General features: G+C 41.1%; 1 protein-coding gene across 1 annotated transcript; it reads right to left on the minus strand.

Annotated features, from left to right (window-relative positions):
• Nucleotides 1-1729: 1729 nt before the first annotated feature.
• Nucleotides 1730-13503, minus strand: LOC309669970 (uncharacterized protein; the record flags this gene model as incomplete). The annotated part of the gene is made up of 10 exons (XM_082480765.1): nt 1730-1829; nt 3442-3536; nt 4307-4452; nt 5559-5646; nt 6082-6201; nt 7470-7531; nt 10105-10272; nt 11109-11223; nt 12217-12302; nt 13251-13503. 10 exons carry the CDS (start codon nt 13501-13503, stop codon nt 1730-1732), a joined length of 1233 nt encoding a protein of 410 aa, XP_082336891.1.
• Nucleotides 13504-24391: the final 10888 nt, after the last annotated feature.

The raw sequence follows: 24391 nt of genomic DNA on the forward strand, positions 1-24391 counted from the left end.
TAATTAAGCCCTCTTCTCAGACAGTTGTTTTCCATCAGAGGGCAGGTTTGGTTACCTGTATTTATGCTAAGTGCAATCTTATATTCTAAGCAGACTCATTAATTTAAATGAAATACACTTTTTTTTTTTTTTTTTTACATTTAAATATGCCTAAGCATTTTACAGTAGAACGTATGTCAGCAAAGACACAGATTCTAAACCAGAAGAGTTCTAGCGGAAACTGCGCTGCTCTCCTAATTCCTTTTAAGAACTACACATTTCAGGTAAGCCTGTTTATCTTTTGGTCTTTTGGAACCATACAATGGTTCAAAACATTGGCCAATTTAAGACTAGTTGCACGACCAAGGACTATCTGTCTATATTAAGAACATATGAAACATATGGAACCGCAGAACTTTAAAAAATGCTCCTTAGATAACATTTTGGGAAACAATGTGAGAAGCTAACCATTAAATATATCTGGCGCTCAAATGCTAAATTTCAATTATGAACTCTGCTATGTTCTTGTCTTGGTTTGAGGACCATCTAGATCATTATACAGATAGAATATATACATCCTTCTACAGCTTTTTCTAATGTGAATTGCTGGATTGAAGTCAGTCCTTCTGTGGGAACGGCAGGATGGAATCTGTTTTTGTGAAAGAAGTCACTAAGGAGATGGATGTCCAGGAAGGGAAAAGTTGAGCCTATTATTATTTTTTTTTCCTCAGTTTTTCATTGGCAGGAAGCAGGGCAGAGAACTTGACGAAGCCATGGGTACATCCAGGATCCTTTGCCAAGGCAGTTGGAATAAACATCTTCACATTTTCAAAGCTTGGCTGAAAATGAATTGAAACACAAAATAAATCATAAATGGGAAATGAGAACCTGCAGCATTTCCTTTTAGAATAGTTTTTCATCAATATTTCTTTTCTCTGTATTTTTTTCATCTTTGTTGCCATTTAATCCACAGCAGTATCAAAAACCTTTGACCACACGTACAAAACCCTTAGCTCTTTCAAGGACGTTTCTCACTGAACTTACCAGATGTTTTGTAGCTTTCTTCCTTTATGCTACAGCCCATGACGAGAATTAGGTTAATTCCATTAACAAAAGATTGAAATCAAGTCTTGCATTATAAGACTCAGATCATATGTTTTTATTTTCTGTTAGAACTCTTAAAACTCAGATTTGCTACTTGCTCTTATCAAATATGTTGCTACTGCTACCTGATCAACCACCGTTGTTCAAAGGAGGAACAAGAAAAAAAGACAATGTCCCCTCCTTCCCTAGTATTTCCTAGATTCAAGGATGAGAATTGCCTCTCCTGGGTATGGAAAAACATATAAACTGCGACTGGAAATCTGGAGCTGAAATTTCTGTGATACCACTGGTATAAACTTATCTTTGACCTCACTGAAGTCAATGCATCTTCTTACATCAGGAAATATTCATGAGAGTTTCCATGTGGAGACCCTGACACCATCACCTTTAATGAAGGTATCTAGGCCATAAGAATATCTTGATCCAAGAAGTGGAGGGCATCTTTATCTCAATCTACACCTACTACTGTCTAACACATGTCCACTCTTATCATAGATTCCTTCTTCTTTGTTTTCACTCCGTAGTGGTTCTGTAATAATGTTTTTGGCCTGGTACTTGAACAAATAATTTCAAAACCTTTCCATTTGCATAAATTATATGGGATTTTTTGAAAGCATCAACTTTACCCGAGTCACAGTTAAAACGTTTAAAACTTACTGCATAATCCGTTCTCACAAGCATTAGGGCAATCACCACAGGGTTGTCCTTTTTTGTAGGGTGTCCGAATTGAACTTAGTAGATTTCCCCTGAAACATCAACATTACCAACATAAGCTATAAAGTCACTATAACATATCTGAGAAAAAAAATCTTAGTTATACGGGTGCATACATACATTAATTTACACTCAGTCTTTGGTTATATGTCAAAAAAATTATATATATATATATATATGTTGGGTTTATCTGGAAAGCTTTTGGTAGTGGGGTAGGGTGGAATTTGCAGGGGTGGCTTCTGTGAGAAGACACCAGAAGCTGCCCCTCATTCAGACAGAGCCAGTGCCAGCTAGCTCCAATTTGTACCCACTGCTGAGCCCATCGTCGACAGCGGTAGCACCTCTGTGATTAAAGAAAGGTTAAAAACTGCTGTGCAAAAGCAACTAGAAGAGAGGACTGAGAATATGTAAGAGAAACCATCCTGCAGACACCAAGTGTAGTGAAGAAGGAGGAGGAGGAGGTGCTCCAGGAGCTGGAGCAGAGATTCCCCTGCAGCCTGTGGTAAAGACCATGGTGAAGCAAGTTGTCCTCCTGCAGCCCATGGAGGTCCACTGTGGAGCAGATATCCACCTGCAGCCCATGGAGGACCCCACGCTGAAGCAGGTTAGTGCACTCAAAGGAGGCTATGACTCCATGGAGAGGAGCCCACACTGGAGCAGGTCTTCTGCCAGGACCTGTGACCCCATGAGGGACCCACGCTGGAACAGTCTGTTCCTGAAGGACTGCACCCCATGGAAAGGACTTACGCTGGAGAAGTTTGTGAAAAACTGCAACCCATAGGAAGGGCCCACGTTGGAGAAGTTTGTTCAGGACTGTCTCCCCTGGGTGGGACCCCACACTAGAACAGGGCAAGAGAGTGAGGAGGAAGGAGGAGCAGAGACAAGGTGCCATGAACTAACCACAACCCCCATTCCCCATCCCCCTGCACCGTTCTGGGGGAGGAGGTAGAGAAATTGAGAGTGAAGTTGAGCTTGAGAAGAAGGGAGGGGTGGGCAGAAGGTGATTTAAGATTTGTTTTTATTTTCTTATTATCCTACTCTGATTGATTGGCAATAAATTAAGGTCATTTCCCCAAGGCGAGTCTGTTTTGCCTGTGATGTTAACTGGTGAGTGATCTCCCCGTCCTTATCTTGATCCACAAGCTTTTTGTCACATTTTCTCTCCTGCTGTCCTGTTGAGGAGGAGGAGTGACAGAGCAGCTTGGGGGGCTGCTGGCAGCCAGCCAAGGTCAACCCACCACAATATTTTACAACATGAATGTGAAAATTAATTTGAGACAATTTATGAAATCATCACTCTGCCTTGAAACTACCATTAAAGTATTTAGTATTAATTATAGTTTTCATTGCACTGTACATATTGATAGGCTTTTCTAAACCAAGATTTCAAGTAGAATGTGGAAAATACTTATTTGTGAAAATTAGGATTTTTAGGCACACGAAATTTAATGATTTTTATGTGTTTTATGCCTTTCCTTGTTTGACAATTCTTTTAATGACTGTGTTTCTGTCTTTTCGTATTCCTAATACACTCTTCAAACCTGTTCCTCAGCTACGGGTGATGTGCCCTGTTACAAATTACACCATCTCCTGACTAATTTTGGTAAAGTAATAAGAAGTTCTAGAATTAGAATCGATACGTACGCGGGGCAGTACTGGCAGACATAAAAGTACTTGTATTTACTGTTGGGACAGAAAGCAACAGCACATCCAATTTGATAAGAACTGTGCCAAACCACCTGTAGGTATAAGAATAAAAAATCACAGGAGAATGAAAAATATACATTTGAAAATCTTTTAAGTACAATACGTATTAAAGAAACATTTGCAACCAAGTTAAGTCACTCTATTTACCCTTTCCAGTAAAATATAAGTCCCACCCTGCTGGAAAAAAATCTTTTTCCCGTTTTCAGCCCTGAACAAAATAACATTTAGGATATAATTATAATTTATCGTAAATATATAAATAATATAATATAAAATATATAATAATAAAAAACTTTTGAGTTAAACTGTCTCAATTATATATGTTTTCATTCAATTAAAACTGTTGAGGAGGTGTAGGAATCATAATGTAGAATTTTGTATCCTGTGTTTGGTGCAGGTGAACAGTGGAGCTTATCATAAGCTATTGTCCAATTAGAAACTGAGTCAATGGAACTCTGTTGACTGCAACAAACCTATTTATATTTCCTTGCTGACACTTTAATGACCCTATTCTTCCAGTGTCTGAGCAATTCTTAGATTTTAAACAAATAAGTTTCTTCCCTTTGTGTCTTCCTGAAGTTTTGAAATACCAATATCCTTACTCTTTACTCCATAAAGACACTTAGCCTATTATTTTCATTTTAATTCTGTTACTTTGAAAGTTTTCATCTCGTTTTGTGAGAATAACTCTCATGCCTCCATTGTGCTTATTCCCTTTAAATATGATGAGAGGGTAAATGTTGCTTAGCTAACATACACATGTTTATTTATTCAGCCTGAAATATAAAAATGTTGCATCTACCTGAGTGTAATGGCCAATCACAGCACCTTGTGTTTTTGCTCCAGTACCGTATTCGAAATCTTTCTCCTCATTGTACCAGGCCTGAATAGCATCTGACCATGAGAAAGGGGCAGTTGACATGAAGAGATTTTCACCGCATTGTACAGCTGAAAAGAGAGAGGTATTGAGAAATTCATAAAAAATACGTGTGTGAGAAAAAGACAGCAAAAGGTAGTATGATTTCCTTGGAAGTTCTCATCCCAGATGGAACAGAAGAGCGTTGGGTTTTTTTCCGGTTCGGTGACATCACTCTTTGTCAATACTGATGTTGTCACTTGACCAATTTGCAGCACGGCCAGCCTGTTTGGCTGGTAGTTTGGTTGTTGACAAACCTTCTACACGTCTGCAGATACACCTGCACCACAGATTCATGACTGTAATTTTGCTATTTTTGAAAGTTAGCAACCTAGATGTTATTCAGGTCACAGCTCAATAATCTTGGGAAAATCCCAATAAATCAAAACTTACTTCTGGTACGCAAGAAGGTGTCTACATTGTCTTCACCTACTGTTTTTATCCAGGTCCAACCCTACTGCATGTGCATTAGCTCTCATCTAGGTTCATTAGATTCACCTTAGCAAGGACCAGAGGATTGGGTTTTTAAGAAACAAGTATGGGACTAAAGGACAGCCCACATCCTACACAGATTATAGACAGAAGTCAGTCAGCACCACCCCGGGCTCTGATCGTGGCTGTTGTTAATATAGTGTAGCTGTAACTTCAGTATCCAGTGACTGAAGTTTTCATATGAGCCTCCAATATAGTTATAGGTTGCAAATTGCCAGCGGATTTAAAAACTATGTCTCGTCTTAGCAATTATGCTTAGCACCACCAGCTGGTTTTGGACCTTCACCCTTTGCCCCTTCCTTCCCAGATAGTTTCATCCAGCACTAAACAGGGTCTAGATTCTCCTCTTTCTCATGGATATTTTGAGAGAATATGTTTTCTCACTATGACTTTTTTCACCTACTGAAGAAAATGGGACATACCTATGTAAAACTGATTCAACTGAGATGGGAATGGGATTGAACTTTTCTCACTTGCTAGACAGACTTATATCTACAGTTTTGCCTGTCTCACGCACCAACAAAATTATATTAAATATAAATGGCATCTCAAAAAAAAAAACAACCCAAACCCCCGAACAAAACCCAAACTGGTCACATCAATATCATGTATGACATTATTCAGTTAGCACTCATCTTTCACTTACTTGTTGTCCTCATATTAGCAGGACTGTGACTTAAAGTACATTGATTGGCCCATTTTTGGGCATTGTTTGCAGCCGCAGGATACCATACCTTAATGAAAGAAGAAAATATTAGTCAATCAGACATATACCAATTAATAACCCTTTATGAAGGAACAACATTTGGAAATTACAGTTCAAATCAGAAAAAAATCATATACAAAATCCCTTTCTTCCCCTTTTTTGGAGCGTTGGTGGATAGGAACAAAGTTACTATGGACCCAGGAGAATAGAAATTGGGAAGACTGATGAAAAATGCATCAGAAAGAAATGAATAATGCCACGACTCCTCCTTTTCCTTTTCCTTCAAAAGAAAGACGTTATTGTTCATACCCCACAAAATTTTCCAGACTTTTTCTTCCACCTGCCCAGCTCTACGTTTCTCTTGGTGCTGGCCATGCTCAATCCTTAGGAAAGGTCTGGAGAGTGAATTGTGGCTAGATACAATAATTACTTATTAAAAATAGATTTACAACACGCAACTTACCATCTTCAACATGTTGCTGGCAGTTGGGTTTACTCCTCTCCTGAGGGTATTATGTTTGTCAACAATCACCTTTTGCTGATCTATTTTGCTAGTTGACAGAGCATCGAAACCTCCAGGTTCCTAAATTGAAAGAACATATTATATTTCTTTTTTTTTATTTGAATGTAACTAAATCCTGAATGCTGTCTAGGAAACCTTAAAATATCAAAATACTGATATCAACCAAAGAGATGATCCTTGTGATGGAGGAGGTCCTGTGATAGACTTTGTCTCCTAAGTATCTCTAGGGGTGCTTCCATATGGAACAGCACTTTCAGTGGTGCCACAGCGGAGGGCTCAGCAGTAATGACACACGTTCCTGCATCATATCTGCCAACCCCCTGTGGATGGCAGAGATATCCTGGAATGCCTCGTGTGCCTGTAGACTCTTATATTTAGGCAACTGAATCAGAATTATTTTACTGTTACTGTAATTTCCTTCATGAGGTTTTGAGGAAACAGGATTTAAAAATCAGCTGAAGACATGAATGCGCTTATGATGTGTTTCTCTTCTTCAGCAATTTAAACATGCCTATCAATGCTGTTTTTTTTTTTAATTGAACGAACCTGTGGTTTAGTCACAAGATCGTCACAGACCTCTTGTGGTACTTTGTCCGAACAAAAGAGTGCCTATGTTTTTCATGCCATAGATTTTCTTCCACTCCTGCCACAACTGATAGCATTTCTCAAACTTGTCATGTGTTTTTTAATTAAAAAATAGCCATGTGAAGAACTCAGCCCCCCCCCCCCCCCCCCCCTTACAACTATTCTCACTAGCACGGAGAGCAGAAATTGAAAAATTAGGGGGAAATGTAGTCAAGCCTTCAGTCACATTAGTGTTTCTGAAGCAGAAGTAGCAAAATTCAAACTTCAGGCTAAGTACGGGTTGGGAGGAACCACTCTAAGTGTGTGTTGAGTATGTTTGTTTAGCTGTTTGAGGGAAATCAGTTGAGAGGATGGGACTGCCAGCAAAGGGAGAGGCAGGTAGCTCAGGACCTGTAGGATGAGAAAGGGAAAGAGTTAGGTAACAGCTGTCTGTAGACCCATGGGGAATCAATAGGAAGAGGGCTGGAACTTTGGGAGTTCCAGACTGCTGGATCTGCATATGGGAGCTTCCGGAAAATGTAGTTGTCTCTGACCCAACTCAAAAGTAACACTGAGATGGTTTAGCGTGCAAGTGTGGAACCAGTCCACTGCTCGGAAATGGAACAGACTTCAAGGATAAAAGTTTTCCAGATCCTAGATATCTAATCAGACTCTTTCCACATCTGGTTGGTGTGCACAGGAAAAGCCACATTCAGTCAGACCACGTGCACCCAGATTTTCTGAGTACAAAGTGTGGGTCTTACCTGTCCAGTGGACAGAGGCAGCACAGCTGCAAGACACAGGAACAGCACTGGCAGAATCATCTCTGAAAAGGGGAGAATGGGGATTTAATTTATTTTTTACAGTGTTTTCATTTCTCTGAATACATAATACATCCTTCTTCTGTGTATTTCCTGGCTTTTTCTCAAGTAGCAAGCTAACGTTTTCTTTCTCTCCTCCTTCTCTCATCCTTCCATTTTTAGATGTTAAAACAATTAAATTCATTCCCCGTCTGCATTTCCAAATTTCTATGAATCCACTGCTTTGTACATCTCATACTTCCTGCTGTGATCCTGGCCAAATACCTGAATTCGCAGTATAGGAGGACATCCGTGCTTCCATTCCTGTAGGAAGCCTTCTGCTCATTGCCACGCTGTGGGACAGCTGGGGTGGGATGCTGCTTTTAGCTTGTCTCTGTCCCTCTTAGTCTGAAACTTCCTCTATTCCCAATTGCTTGCTTTGACCAGACTACGTTGGTTGAAAGGGGAATTAAGCAGTCAGCCTACGTGCAGACCTCTGCAGTTAGGTGTCCCTTACTAATGACCAGCGTGTGAGCTGGGGCAGAACTGGCTGGACCAGAAAAGGACCAGCACTGGCTTCCTGGGAAAGACTTATTTCAGAAAGCTTTTTTTTTTGTTTTGGTTGTTTTTAAAGACAACTCTCAGTTATATTACAGGTATTGTGGAATGGCAACACAAATGAGAGCCGCCTTTAATCCAAGAAGCAACCACCTGGACTCCAAGATCCTACTTGCTTAGGAGCCGTACCATCCCACTACAGTGATCCAGGAGGCAATGCAGGTCACCTCAAAGTTCAGGGGTCTGATTGAAGTCAGTCATAAGAGTTACATTCAGTTTGTTTCTGCTTAGCTACCTTGGGCAGGCAAGCAGGTGACTAGAGTGGAATTTACTTATTTTGGCATTTTTCCCAGCCTCCCACTGCAAGGGAATTTATGGGCATGTCGCCACAGAGATGTATTATTAGCTTAACTCCTTATTCCGTTTTGAGGGGCCGCTGGTTTTAGTTTTAACGTATTCCTGGGGAACAGCCAATAGGATTTGCTGATCTTTCCATAGTCAGCAAAGCCCCTTTACCTCGAGGCAACCAGTTTATACAAAACACAAGGTGCTGCAGCTCACGGAGAACATGTGGGTAAGAAAAACTCCCCTTTTCCAAATGGTACATCAAGGACCGTTTTCCTCACCAGCCTGCTTACGTTGCACCGGAGGCGACCCACTGTCCCCAGCCCGTGGGCAAGGGGACCTACTCCAGCTCTGCTAAAGGGTGAAGCCTGTTGAAGTGGACTGTGGCTACGGGCAGCTGTAGCTCAGAGGCCAAAAAACTGGACAGACTGGCCATGTCTGTACAATTAAACTCTCACAGCCTCCAAAATAGTGTGGCTTATTCCAAGCACTTATAGTTGAGGAAAGATCTGGTTGATCTGGGGGGACAAGGTACGGGTAATTAACCATGTAAGTCATTGATTTCCTGTTCATGGTATTGATTTATGTCACTTATGTTTAATTATGACATCACCATTGCCTCCTTGAAATGCTTTGGGATCACAGAATTTTTTTCTTGCTAACTTTTCCACCACTTATTTCTCACAGCCGTTACAAAACTTTGCAATGCATATGACCTAGGTGCTTCGCAATAAAAGATTATACTCCCAATAACGTGAAAAATTATTCTTTTCACTTCATTTTTAACTAGAAAATAAATAGAGGTGGGGGTTATTTTTAGCTGTACTCAAGTTACAAGCAAAAATACGTCTTTTGAGTGCAAAATGTGATGATATGCAAATAGAAAACAACCCTTTTTGCACCTAAAACATGTAAAAACAAATTCTCTGTTTCTATGGAAAAATAACTGTTCATTAAAATTGTGAAGCTTCCTATTTTGCCAACCAAACTGAAGAAGCTAACTTAAATACATGGTCAAAGTATTCATTCACTGTAATATTTTCTATGAATTAACTTACAATTAAATATAATTGGTAATCTAATACACGATACAAGTTTCAAAATGCCACTGGAATGCTTTTTAAGACCCAGTGGCATCCCTGCTCCGAGATATTAACATACTCTTGGCAATCCCACCGATTTCAACCAAATGCTTATAGTTTATGAGATGTAAATTTAATTGCTCTGCATTAATTTCTAGGCACTGGTCCTAAAATCAGTCTCTCTGCCCCCCTCCCCTGTTCCCCCTCAGTCAAACACAAATCAGGACATGTGCCAAGTCTTACTGACTTTCCTGTAACTCCATCTGTGTGCAGGGATCTGCCACTGAAAGATGGTGCTTTAGCATCCCTGGTTTGTATGAGTTTAGCAAACTTGTGTGAATATGTTTTTCTCATCCCTCCTCCTAAAAAAGGAAAGATACCGCTTTCTTGCGTACGGGCAGCTTTTCATCTGGTTTTGATTGTTCATCAATTTTCCCTCCCTTTTCTTCAACTTGTGTTACACTGCTGCCTATGTAATCCTTATTTTTCACTGCATAAAATCCTCTTTCTGTGACGGTTCTAAATGGTTCAAGAAATCTTCTGACAATAAGTTGCATTTTAATACATGAAAAAAATTGCAATACTTTAAACAAAGAAATCAATCTAAATCCTACCTTTTGTTTCCAGGAAGGCTGGAAGTTTCTTCCGTCCTTCTGCAGGTGGTTGTGGAAGTGACCAGGGTTGTTCAGCGGAGAATGATTTATAGCTCTTCTGTTTCCTGATAGGAGAAGGTGACTCAGCGTCACAGGTGTTATAAAATTCAAAGAGTGACCAGATAGAACAGCGTATTTGTCAACTGCACAGTCTTCCAAGAAGGAAGTTGTTTCCTTGTGTTCCATTTCTATTTCCTCTTACTTCTTGTACCGGAAGAGATGAAATAGTCTGAAATGAGTTTTGTATGTATTGCTCCTTCTATGTGAAATATGCAGTCAATGTGACCGCCAGGTACAAAGGCTCTCTGCTAATGATTGACACATCCAGTTGCAGTGAGAAGTGATCTGGATCTCCAGCAATGCAAATAAACTCAGCTGGCTACTGAGGTGTCTCCAAACTGACATTGTGGTAAACAAGGTGGAATCTTGCCTATTGATTTTTCCAAGCGGGGTAAAAAAGGTCTTGGGCCAAGTTCCTGTTCATGCTATGGTTTCTTTACATCAACCCTCTAGTATAAAAGTCAAAGGAGACAAGTTTGTTTCTGTAATTGATACTTTTACCCAGTATTGGGTAAAGATTAAAAGATTATTGTGCGCACTAGCATTAAAACACGTATAGCAGTTTGATGTGACAGTTCCGGGTACATGGAGTAAGATGAGAATACTGCCAGATCAGAAGGGCACCTGTGTGCACATCGACTGTTTCTGTCCATATTTAGTCTCAAGTAGTTACTGACCAGAGCAGCTGTCATTTTGTGCTTTTATATAAAAAGTAGTTATTTTTCTGTTTAAATTCAAGTCTTCCTTCCTTGTAGCCACTCAACTTCTACCCTCCGCCCCTGTGAAGTGTGCCTTCAGAACAGTCTTTTGCTTTTCATTACCTGGGAAACCAGTAGATGGGCTCTACCAGACAAAATGGTAGTGGTGTGGTTTGTTGTTTTGTAATTATATGGAAAGGAACACACCGTCAGCACGTTTGTGGTTGACACCAAATTGCAGGGAGCAGTCAATATACTGGGTCAAGAGGCTGCCGTTCAGAGCAATCTCAAAAAGCTGGCGAAGTAGTTTGACAGAAATGCTCTGAAAGTAAACAATTGGGAGAGACCATTTGTCTAGGGAGCAGCTCTAACAAAAAGCACCTAAGGGTTGTTGTTGGATGACAAGTTGCATGTGAGTCAACAGTGCTCCCTTGCAACAGTGAGGGCTAAGGGTGTCCTGCACTGCATTAGCCACTACGTAGTGAGAGTACCGAAAACAGTGATTATAGCTATTTTTTTCAGTACTTCTTAAACGGTGTCCGGTTTCGGAGTCCCCAGTACAAGAAAGACATTAACAAACTGAAGTAGACCTAGCAAAGGGCGACTGTGCTGGCAAGAGGAAAGGCAGAGAAAAGATTCTTTTACAACATGGATATGAGGTAAGGGCCACAGATTGCAACCCTAACTAGATATAAAGAAAAATAATTTTTACAGTGAGGCTTGTTAAGCGTTGAAGCAGACTGACTAGGGAGGTGCTAGATTTTGCACAATTGGAGATATTCAAAACCGGACAAGGTGCTGAGCAATCTAACATAACTTGCAAGTTGGCGATGCTTTGAACATGGTGTTAGACCAGATGAGCTTCAGGGTTCCTGTACAACCAAAACTGTTCCAAGGTTGTGTGATTTTTGTGTTGTTTACACTGGAAAGTCACCAAATGAGACTTGTCTTATTTTACTTGTTGACAGATATGACTAATTAATCACAGTGGGAACCTCTAATTGTTATATGAGAAAGCAAGTGGTACTAGCATAATTGTTATAACCATTATTAATGAAAAAGGTTGCAGTCAGGCTGTCAGTGAACCATGAATCCTAAGGTAAAGACTAGATTCTATTATGCTCATGTCATTCATACCTCTGCCTAATATACACTGAGACCTCTCGAATCAACTCCCCATTCAAGTTTAAGAGCTGTCTATAAACCCAAGTGAATTATTCAGAGCAACACCCTAACCCGTAACAAGGGATTTAAAGAAGAGGGCTTTAAACTAGAGTTGCTGGGGGATGGGAACCTGAGTCCATCCCACTCCTACCAGTGAGACGCCAATGCCAGCAATAGATGTCCAACACTGGGAGTAAGGTCGCAGGTCAGCGGGAGAGTACCTGGAGTGCAGCATACCTGTTGGAGGGACAACATGGCAGGGTATAAGCAGTCCAGGAGTGTGTCTTGGAATGTGTCGACAATAACTTCCTTCTCCAAGTGATAGAAGAGCCAATGAGGATAGGTGATATGCTGCACCTTGTTCTCACCAACGAGGAGGGGCTGGTGGGGAATGTGAAGCTCAAGGGCAGCCTTGGCTGCAGTGACCATGAGATGGTGCACTTCAAGATCCTTAGGGCAGCAAGGAGGCTGCACAGCAAGCTCACTACCCTGGACTTCAGGAAAGGAGATTTGGCGTCTTCAGGGATCTGCTTGGCAGAGTAGCATGGGATAAAGCCCTGGGGCCCAAGAAAGCTGGATGGTATTCAAGGATCACCTACTCCAAGCTCAGGAGTGATGCATCCCAACAAAAAGTCATGTTAATCTCAGGATCACAGAATAGTTGGGGTTGGATTGGGATCTCTGGAGATCATCTAGTTCAGTCTTCCTGCTCAGAGCAGGGTCACTCAGAGCAGGCTGCTCAGGGCTGTGTCCAGTTGGGGTTTGAAAGTCTCCAGAGACAGAGAGTCTGCAGCTTCTTTGGCTAAGCTGTTTCAGCGTTTGATCACCCTAACCGCAAAAAAGTTTTTTCTCAAGTTTAAATAGAATTGCTTGTATTTCAGTTTGTGCCCGCTGCCTCTCATCCTTTTGCTGGATACCACTGAGAAGAGTTTGATTCCATCGTCTTTATACGCTCCCATCAGATATCTCTACATACTGATAAGATCCACCCTGAGCCTTCTCTTCTCCAGGATGAACAGACCCAGGTCTCTCAGCCTTTCTTCAAATGAGACATGCTCCAATCCCTTAGTCATCTTAGTGGCTCTTCTCTGAACTTTCTCCAGTATGTTCATTCCTTTCTTGTACTGGGGAGCCCAGAACTGGAAACAGTACTTCAGTTAGTGCTGAATAGAGGGGAAGGATCACCTTCCTTGACCTGCCGGCAATGGTCTGTCTTCTGCAGCCCAGGATGCAGCTGGACACTTTTGCCACAAAGGTACATTGTTGACTCATATTCAACTTGGTGTCTAGCAGGACCCCCAGGTCTTTCTCTGCAATGCTGCTTTTCAGTCAGTTGGTCTCCAGCACATATATCTATGGGGCTATTCTTCCTCAGGGGCACAACTTGGCATTTCCCTTTGCTTAACTTCATAAGCCTCTTGTTGGTCCATTTCTCCATCCTGTTGAAGTCCCTCTGAATGGCAGCAGAACCACGTGGTGTATGAACCACTCCTTTTAGTTTTGTATCACGTGCAAACTTGCTGAGGGTGTACTCTGTCCCATCACCCAGGTGATTGATGAAGACGTCTCGTGTTATTGGACCCTTGAGAGGAAACAACTGATTTTTTTGTGTAAGCTATCCTCAGCTATCCTCAGTTATACTTTGTACTGTTGTGTTCTCAGAATTCGTTTTAGTATTACGCTGAGCTGAAATGTCTTGTTATCCCTAATCAGAAAATTCAGTATCAGGCTTACTGTTAAAATAAGATTTAAGAAAGACATGTAAATCCTCGAATACTTAGTAAAAGTTGATCTACTAGCCTCCCCCACCCACCCCAAAAATGTCTTCTTTTTATGCCTGGCTGGTCATTTTCATTACATTTGGGAAATTAACTTTGGTGTCATCAAAGCTAGGCAGGCTCATCTCCCTTGATAGAATATGGAGAAAAATGGACACTTCCAGGATGTGAATCATTTCATCCTGTATTACTTATCTAAAACAGATTATATCCCCCAAAGCCTACAAATGTCTGTTTTACTTCATTTTCTCTAAATAAAGCCTAGAGCAACTAACTCAGCTGTAGACTTCTATACGAAAGATGTCTAAAGGTTGATGAAATAAATCACATGCACTGAGGAAGCAAAGTGGTCATGCACACAGAAAACCTGATTATCTAAACCTCACTTCTGTAGTAAATCACATTAAGTCTCAGGCATTTACAACGTGTCTGTATGCCTGGCATTGCTAATGTAAATACAATTCCTTATCTTGCTTAAAATTCTCATGCCAGCTCCATCTCATCAATCATAACCAACTTGTTTCCAATTTTCAGATGTGTGGAACCCCTCTCAGTTTCCTGACATTCGTCTTTCACCCACTCTTCAGATTCTGACCTCAGCCCCTGGTGATGACTTTCACCTTTTAGTGGGTAAATTGACAGCATTTTTAGTTTTGTTATGGGAAAGTGGTCAGTAAACATTTGCAGAGCTATCTCTGGATCTTCTTTGCTTTGATGCCTACAAAATATTACAGTGCAGTAAGCTAGCTCTAGTCTGTGGATATTGTCTTACAAATAGGTCAAAAGCATTTTATTTTGTCCTTATTATCTCCATTTATTGTTCCGGTTGATCTGTACCCCTCTTTTATCTTGTCCGGTAGCTAACTACATAACCTCTAGGAAGAAAAGCCTCCATTTGTTCTCATTTGTACATCATCTTCTAAAATGGTTTCTTAGCACAGAACAGGGTCCCAGAAGCTACCCCAGTAAGAACAAAAAGCACTAATAAACTATATAAAGAACCATACTGCAGATTCCTCTCACCTGTCTTTAGATGTCCAGACAATGCATATCCAGCACAAAACAGATGTCTAGAGTCTCTCAATAGTCAATGGAGAGTGAGAGACACCTTTCTCTTTTCCTATCTTAGACACCTATCTTAAGTACATTAGCTTCTGAAAGTATTGTTCTGTTCCTGTTGCCTACACAGGGAGCCTGACCTAGCCTAGATGGCACAAAAGCCTCTGCAACTCCACTGCCAAAATATTTTTGTACGTGGGAGGTTGCCTCCAAATGTCTAGAAGTTCCTGGTTTTGTTTCACTTCACGACTGTAGAAAGATGAAGATCAGAATTAGAAGTAGAAAGAATTATCTTTTTCCATTGGATTGTTATCACAGATTAGGATTCATTTCAGCTAAATTCATTGATCTAAAAATTCATTTTTAGTCTTTAAAGGGATAGATAACCTCCAAGTCCATCCTACTTAAAGACCAATCTTGGGTGACGTCCCAGTTCACTGATTAATACAGACACCTGAATCAGAGATGTCAAAACATTTGAGAGAGAAATTTCACCCTCCCAACCACACAATCATTTCTGTTCATCAGTCCTGTGTTATAAATGGGTGGAACTGTCCCATTTTCTTCCCCCGCAAACTGAAAGCCCAAACGCTCATCTGGAGTTTCATGCCTGTTACACAAATGGAACAGTCAATGAATACACCACTTTTAAAGGCCAAAGAGGCTTTCTGGAAGCTTTCCTCCTGGTATTTTAGACATAATCATCCACATTCTTTTCTCATGGTCCATATGATGAAAATGTTCTCAGTTATTCGAGCATATAATTTTTTTATCGTCCTGAACAAAAGTGTGCTCTTTTCTATGTATCATCTGCATTTATCTTAGGGAGGTAATTCCTTTGAGAGCAGTGTAACCTCAGATCACATGCTTGATAAATATTTTGAGTCCATTATTGAGATTCCAAACTATATTAAGAAACCTGAAAGAAACTCGATTCCTCAGCTTCTGTTTCTACCTCACTTCTGTGTTTCCCAGGGCCTCAGTTTTACCAGTAAACTGAATGAAATGTTATGCCATTAAGAGCAACCTTTGGAAAACAGCAGCCTGAAGGCTCCACCAAGTATCTCTAGAAACAGACTGGTTGCAAAGTCAATCACTGAGGCACAGTGTTTCCATCTTGAAGACGATACCAGTCCTTTTAAGAGTCAATGTCTCTTTCTTCCCTCTCTGTCATCCCTAACTTCTGCCTGTAGAGCACAAAGCCCAGGCTCTTCTGTAGCTCTTCCCAGAGTACTAAAGCCAGTAACTCTACGCAAGCATGACTTAGAAGAAGGTTAAACAATTCTTTTATGTAGTTACTTCAGACTTCCGCCATAGCAAATGCACTTAGCAACAGTGCATTTATTTAGAGGGATTATGTTTCGAGGATGTACTCTGTTGGGCAATCAGACAGCAAAATGCAACGACAAAGGAAATTGAATGTCCATAGTTCATCTGAAAGAAGTGTTTCCATGTTTCGGGTGAGATGTTGCTTGCCACTATTTCAGCAGTATAGCAAGGCTGTGTAACATTATCCTTGTACCATAGCATGCTTTTCTATAAGGCCTTATTAAGATCTTTGGTACAGTTAATTCCCGGCACACTTGCTGTTATCAATTCTGATTAAAAAATGTCAACAAGTACATGTTAGATGTCATGGAAGGAAGCATTTGTGATAACCATTTTGGGCCTGTAAAAGACAATAGGAAAGGAGCATTCTGTAGATTTTTTATAAATGTCCAATACATATTTCTTACCCTTTGTTGACCACAGATTGTTTAAGGAAACAGCACATCCTGAGGCATGTTCCAAAATTTAGTATCTTCACTGAATGCTGCACTGGACTAGTGGAGCTCTGATTTCCCTTGTTCCCAAGGGGATTTTTAAGGTATAGTCTAGCCTGATCAAACCCTGAGGTGGTCTAAAGCAAGAATCTGTTATAGAAATAGCCAAGTCTTGTGTTTTAGACCAGTAATGTATTTTATCAAGAAAGCAGAATTGGAATGAAAAATTAATTTTATCAAGGACTCTATGTAGAAGAAACTTATGTTGCAAAACTGTATTTCTGGTTTTCTATATCCCTTTATGTGTTTATTTATCTCTCCATGACTTAGAGTAGAAAAGAAAATTCTCCACTGGGCAAGGAGAGTTCTGTGCTGACGGTGAAAATCTGTTTTGCTCCAGCACCTATGGTTCCCCAAGCACTGCAAATCCGAATAAATATTCAGGTCTTTTGGGCTGACTCAAGACAGCTTGGCTGGACATTCAGTCATTGTTTCCCTGGCTGTGGTGGTATACATGCCATCATATGAAAGGACCCAAGCCCTAAAGTGTCACATCTCTTATGGCCAAAGCCAGCGTGTCCACTCAAACCCGAATCCCGACATCTTGTTTGACCTTTAGTATGTCCTTCATCAATGTGGAAGAGAAAAAGAGGGCTCCAAGAGCCAAAAGAGTTTCTGTGGACCTTTTCAACATCTCTATGAACACACATAGGCCCTCGTTAACGGTACTGCAGGATTACATCTTGTGGCCTTTCACAGAAAGGGAAAAGCCCAAAATCTTTTTGAACTGCCTCTCACAAAAAGGCCTTGTCTTAATACCATGAACAGGAAATGTTCAGACACAAATTGAGCACAGTGGGAGACCTTAATGATTATTTCTAAGACTAACGGACTTCCAGTTTTAATGAGAAACCTCAAAATCTCTGGGAGCAATTTCTTTCCCTTATACAGTTTAAAAATAGATACTGCTATCAAGTACCTGGACATGATTCCAAATGGCTTCTGAAGTGATATTGTCTCCATCGTCACACTAAATCCTATATGTGTAAAGATAATAAAAGCTGAACCTTTTTTTTCAGGTATTCTATGTCAATGGACATATGCAATACAGGAAACTTTACTTACCAACCTGCACATCTAAACTGCTGTGCCAAAACTAAATCAAGTGTGATTACAATGTAAGAAAAAAATAAAGACAATTCTACTGAATAGTGCATTTTGTTTCTTTTTAAGAATTAAGTATGTGCAGTCTACACAACATTACAGCTGTGGCTCTCTTCTGCATTAGTGGCTTATATAGTCATGTCCCCTTTGAATTCAATTAAATTAAATTAAAACCAAGGTTTACTAGGAAACATGATGAACAGTTCTGAAGAAAATAATATTACGAAGATCATTAAGACCACATTCTCCAAGTCATTTAGGTACCTGTAATGGAATTAATTTGATTAAACACAGACACCAGAAGGGTCTGAGTGTCCTCTTTGGATATGTCCTCAGCAGTAAGTGTAGAGAAAAGCTTGGATTATTTTCAAGTAGGAACAAGTATCTCCATTCATGGAGCCATGAGCACTGCCTGTAGATGAGGGTTATCTCCCTTGGCTTACACACCATACTGCACTATGTTGCTCCGAGCCTGAGCTGGCTGATACTTGCAGTTCTGTGCTATGTGGGTGACAAATTGCAAGGTTGGATCTCCATATGCTTAGGGAAGCTTGAAGTGAAGACATACAAGAGGGGATTTTGTTGCTGAAACATGGACATGTGTTGCCAGTTTTGCTGTAGCACGTTTGAGGCATATGCACGGTAGTGACAGGTATTACACAGCACTCATGGGAGACTATCCTTCTGGAGTGTCAGATGGAGGCTAGGTAGGACATCCTGAAGTACTTAAAATAACCCTAAATGTCTATGTGTAGGCAAATGAATCACATCCTTATTGTTTCAGGCACCGTGAGCTATCTCGCCTGGCCTCAGCTACACTTCAACACTCTGGGGATTTCCCAGACGTTGTCTGGGGAAAGTCATATCTGCACGGCTGCTAAAATGACACTAAATGCCAAAGTTTGGGCCGATAAATATAGCCCACTGTCTGCTTCAGTCACTCTCCTTCAGATGTTGAATTCAGTTACCTCAGCTTCAGTGCCTGGCACCGTCTTGAGATACTGTAAGATATTCTGCCTTAACATTAGCTACTGGTTCAGAAAGTTTGAGGTTCCCACTGATGTTTTTTAATACCTGACAGCCCTGTCTCAGACTGTCTCAGGTATGTCAGCGCATCTTACGCAGCCAAGAACAGCTAAGCTCAAGGAAAGAAACGGAGACTCAGCTGTCTAAATGTTAGGGATTTAGTCCACCGTAGGACCCAATCCATAATCAATGAAGATAAAAAGTCAGACACTTTAATCCGTGCCTTTTCTCAAGCTTAGAAAAGGGTGAACCACCCTCTGCAGGTGACTATGTCTCTCCAGAGACTAGGAGTGAGCCCATGGAAAGATTCAAATTCACACACCTAATTGTAGATGTCCACACTTGACCTGCATGTCCTGACTCTTGTGATCACTGGCAGTAAGATTCAGCTGTCTCCAGGCATCCAGACACACTAGTAATACCTTGGAATATTAGAGATATTCATGTGGGCCATGTTGGATTTTTAGATTTACAGATTACACTAAAAAAGTCATGCAGCCTAGTGGATCTGAAATACGTCTCTCAGAGTCACAAGAAAATCAGAGAGTTTCGTGTGTCATTCGTGTACTCCAGCCCAGATGCTTTATTTGGTCAGATCTTGAACAAACAAGGTTTTTCAAGACTTGATCTCAGACTGGATCCAGCTGAGATGTTTCCTTTGATTTCCGTGCACGTTGCATTGTGTTTACGGGAAGGATTCAGCTGGTGCTGTAGAAGGAGACAACAGCTTTTTGTTATGGTACAAGATCCAAAGAGAATATTCCACTTGGAGCCCCGGCACATTGGATAAACACCATGACTTCACTGCAATGTACCTTAGACTGATGTGGTATGGTTACAGCATCCCAACTGTGCTAGACTTTGTTAAATGCATTGCCGGGTGCCAAATAAGTACCAGAATGATGGTGGATTGCGATGGGATGATTTAAGTTCATACTCGGTAAGTCAGCCTGGGCCGTCCACCTGTTCACAGGTTTCTCATCCAGTTTTTTTCCCTTATATTTGTCCTGACATTGTCATTAATGGCAACAACTTCCGAAGTGGAGATGTCCTACAGTAAATACAGCCACAGATGAGTTTTGGGTATAGAATGAAGACTTTACTAACCTTGCAGTTAGAGATTAGGAAACATCCCTTTGAGTTTAGATCTTACATGCTCGATTTGTTTATCCTGGGTTGTATCAGGAATAGTGTGGCCAGCAGAACTCGGGCAGTGACCATCCCCTTATACTCAGCACTGGTGGGGCCGCACCTCGAGTGTTGTGTTCAGTTTTGGGCCCCTCACTACAAGAAGGACGTTGAGGTGCTGGACCGTGTCCAGAAAAGGGCAACGGAGCAGGTGCGGGGTCTGGAGCACACGTCTTATGAGGAGCGGCTGAGGGAACTGGGGGTGTTTAACCTGGAGAAGAGGAGGCTGAGGGGAGACCTTATAACTCTCTACAACTACCTGAAAGGAGGGTGTAGTGAGGGGGTGATTGGTCTCTTCTCCCAAGTAACAAGTGATAGGACAAGAAGAAACAGCCTCAAGTTGCACCAGGGCAGGTTTAGATTGGATATTAGGAAAAATTTCTTCACGGAAAGGGTTGTCAAGCACTGGAACAGGCTGCCCAGGGAAGCGGTTGAATCACCATCCCTGGAGGTATTTAAAAGATGTGTAGACGTGGTGCTGAGGGCCATGGTTTAGCAGTGGGTTTGGCAGTGTTAGGTTAATGGTTGTACTTGATGATCTTAAAGGTCCCATCCAACCTAGACAATTCTATTCTATGATTCTGTGATTTTTACAAAACCTTTAAATACGCCTTCTTTGTTTGCAAGTTCTGAGACGTCCATAGGAGCACTCTCTTCCTTAAGGTTTTTTCATGTGTTCTGTTTTTGTTTTCCTGCTTGGACCTGAGCAGTAGCCAGTGATGGCTGTTTCTCTCTCTGTGTGTGTGCGTGTATGTGTGCTTGTGAGCCCGATGCCATATTTGAAGTCTTTCACCTCATGCTTGTCTGACAGCTGACCAAGTACCGAAAGTGTCTGTCACAGACAGATTTTCACTGCAGTTCACAGCTAACATAACAGAGGGAGAGGGGAGGGAAAAGACAGTTCACAAAATGTATGAGGAAACGTGCCGGGAAGATGCAGGGATCTCTGCGCAGACAGAGCGTCTTTTGTCTCTCGGGCAGAATGACTCCCTGGCACAAAGCCCACAACGAAGCAAATAACAGAGCAGATTCATTATGCCCTAATGCTGCTACATGACAGTACATCTGGGAATTAAATTATAGACAAAGGTGGGCTCTCTCTCTATTATTTTTTTTTGTCGTCTCGAGAAGTTGCCATTGTCTCATCGTTCAATAGCTTCTTTGTACTCACTAGATCTGCACACGAAGCCCCAAATTACCTTACTCAAAATAAGCTACAGTTGCACTGCAAATGTTTCTTCATATTAGTTTTCAGTCAATTTCCAAAAGAACAAGGGCCTATTATTGATTAAAGTTATACAAAACAGATGGTATTTTTCTTTTTTATATCAGAGAATAACATAACCATATTTAGGTATGAATGGTGAGATTATTTTTTAACAAAGTTTTCATAGGTTAAAGTCTGATGTCTGGTCTAAGCTAATCATACAGATGTCCTGTAGTGATTAGACTGAACAAGATATCAGTGGAGCATGACTTAACCTACTTGAACAACTTCAGACAAGATGCATTGCATTCTGGAAATGCTTGCACTGCCCCATTGATTACAGAGATCTTTGACACATATGTCTGTCTTACAGATCACTAAAGTAAATGGTCTTAATTTCTTCTGAACACTGAAAAAATTTTTGACTTTTTAACGAAGATCTTGATTTTTCTACTTAGATTTTTTTCTTTTTCTTTCTTTCTTTTTTTTTTTTTTTGTTGTTGTAAAGCCAGGTATAATTTAACCTTTTTTAAAAAAAAGAAATCTAATTAATTAAATAAAATTTTAAATAAAGTTGTATAAGAATCTGTAAACAAAGAAACAAAGAAAAATCCCCCCCACAAACCCATGTTAAATATTCCCACCAACTATTTTTATAGTTATTTACAGGTGGCATTTTACACTTTCACCTTTTTACTAATCACTGACTCCACCCATCCAGCCTCCAAACTGGATGACTGCATTGAAATTGCCTGTTGGGGATGGTCTTTGACCCATGCTGATTCTTGAACCATGTTTGGACATTATTTGGGAAGGAGTTAGATAGACAGGTATTCTTCTACCTGTTACAGCGCTGAGTGAATCAATGGAGTCAACAGAGATTAGTTTTGGCTACATTGACTCGATCTCCGCTGGCTGTAGGGGCAGCCTAGGTACTTAACTTCAACATAGACACCGCTGTATGCATGCTTAAGGGCAGATAAGCTGAATTCCACCTTTCTGCTCTCAACGCAACTTTGAAACTGAAAACTCACAGCTAGGTTGATTTACTCAGGCAGACACATAGAGAGTTTTCTAAATGACGTTTTTTCTTGCATATCTTGTTTTTTTAAACATAGAAGCTTTAATGTGCCGTTTGAATGTTCTCTAACAGTAGAAGTATATCACACGGCAACAGAGAAACTCCCAAAACAAAAGAAGCGGATCCTCTCAAAGGCCAAAACTAATGCAGTACATTTGAAATCAATGCTTTTTAACGCCTACTGATACTCATTTTGCTCAAGTGAACAATCCCATGCACAAATACAGGCTGGGCAGACAATGGATTGAGAGCAGCCCTGAGGAGAAGGACTTGGGGGTGTTGGTGGATAAGAAACTGAATATGAGCCAGCAATGTGCTCTCACAGCCCAGAAAGCCAACCACATCCTGGGCTGCATGAAAAGAAGCGTGGCCAGCAGGTTGAGGGAGGTGATTCCACCCCTCTACTCCACTCTTGTGAGATCCCACCTGGAATATCGTGTCCAGCTCTGTGGTCCCCAACATAAGAAGGACATGAACATGTTGGAGCCGGTCCGGAGGACGGCCATGAAGATGATGAAAGGGCTGGAGCACCTCTGCTACTAGGACAGGCTGAGAGAGTTGGGGTTGTTCCGCCTGGAGAAGAGAAGGCCCCGGGGGGACCTTACAGTGGCTTTCCAATACCTGAAGGGGGCCTACAAGAAGGCCAGAGAGGGACTTTTTACAAGGGCATGGAGAGATTGGATGAGGGGTTATGGCTTCAAACTAGAAGAGGGTAGATTTAGAATAGATATTAGAAAGAAATTTTTTACTCTGTGTGTAGTAAGACACTGGCCTGGGTTACCCAGGGAAGTTGTGGAGTCCCCATCCCTGGAGGTGTTCAAGGCCAGGCTAGATGCAGCTTTGAGCAACCTGGGCTGGTGGGAGGTGTCCCTGCCCACGGCAGGGGGGTTGGAACTAGATGATCTTTAAGGTCCAACCTAAACAATTCTATGATTTTAGTACACAGAGAATAAAAGCCATCTCTACTATAGATCTGCATGAATTTGAGGCCATATGTTGACTGCACACTAGAGGTACCTAACCTGGACACTATAAGCTTAATGGTTTATAATTTAAACAGTATTTAGACCACTTAATAATTTCTGCCTGTCTGTTGGATTTTCTCAATATGGGTGTTGTTGGCTTGGCACACATATTATAAGCAAGATACTTGCAAATTCAAGCAAGTCCGGCAGAAGACCATGAAGATGACTGGGGGCTGGAGCTATTGACATAAGTGGAGAGGCTGGGGGAGTGGCATTTGTTCAGCTTAGAGAAGAGACGGCCAAGCAAGGAATATCTAATTTATATTTCAGCACGGACTGTAGAGCAGACAGATACAGATTCTTCTCAGACATGCAAAGCAAAAATACATAAGGGAATGGGTATGGATTGTAAATCAAGGTGGGATGAAGAGGTGTGGCCAAAAGAAAGTCCCATTTCGTGGTTCTTATATTGTGAGAAGCTTATGAAAAAGGAAAATAAAAATTTCATCAGCATCAATGCTAGGGAAGACAGCAGTTTTCCACACTGATAAGGGAAATGTTCAATAACGGCAGAAATATATCGGTCATGTGTCCCGAGGAAACCAGTCCACCATGAGAATCATAGAGATCCCAGGGATTAATATGGATGATTTGGGTCCTTCTGCCTTTTTACATTCTCCTCTCTTTCCCCTGACTATCTTGAGGAGGGGTGGATTCCCTTGCAGTCTAGTAGTCTAGAGATGTGCATGGAGGATGACAGCTACTGCATTTTCTGCTTTCCTTATTTTTCCCCTCAAACTCATATCTGCTTGAATAACTGCCGTATTTCTCCTCAGCAGTCTCTCCTCTCCGTTTTTCAGACTTGCTTGCTGCCAGTATGAAATAGCTTTAATTATACAGGATAACTTATTTAGGGGTGCCCGTTAGTGGCACACATATGGTCCATGATGGAAACCTCGGGTTTACGGTCTTGAAAATTTCCATGCACTGCTAACTTTTCCAAGCTGTCCCCACCTCTATTCTATGTAAATATATGTCCTAAATCTTGTCATTTCCAGATCAATGGAGTGAATGTCTTACAGAAAATCCTATTCT

The sequence above is a fragment of the Vanellus vanellus genome (assembly GCF_965231255.1).
Source record: "Vanellus vanellus genome assembly, chromosome: 3".
NCBI classification, from domain to species: domain Eukaryota; kingdom Metazoa; phylum Chordata; class Aves; order Charadriiformes; family Charadriidae; genus Vanellus; species Vanellus vanellus.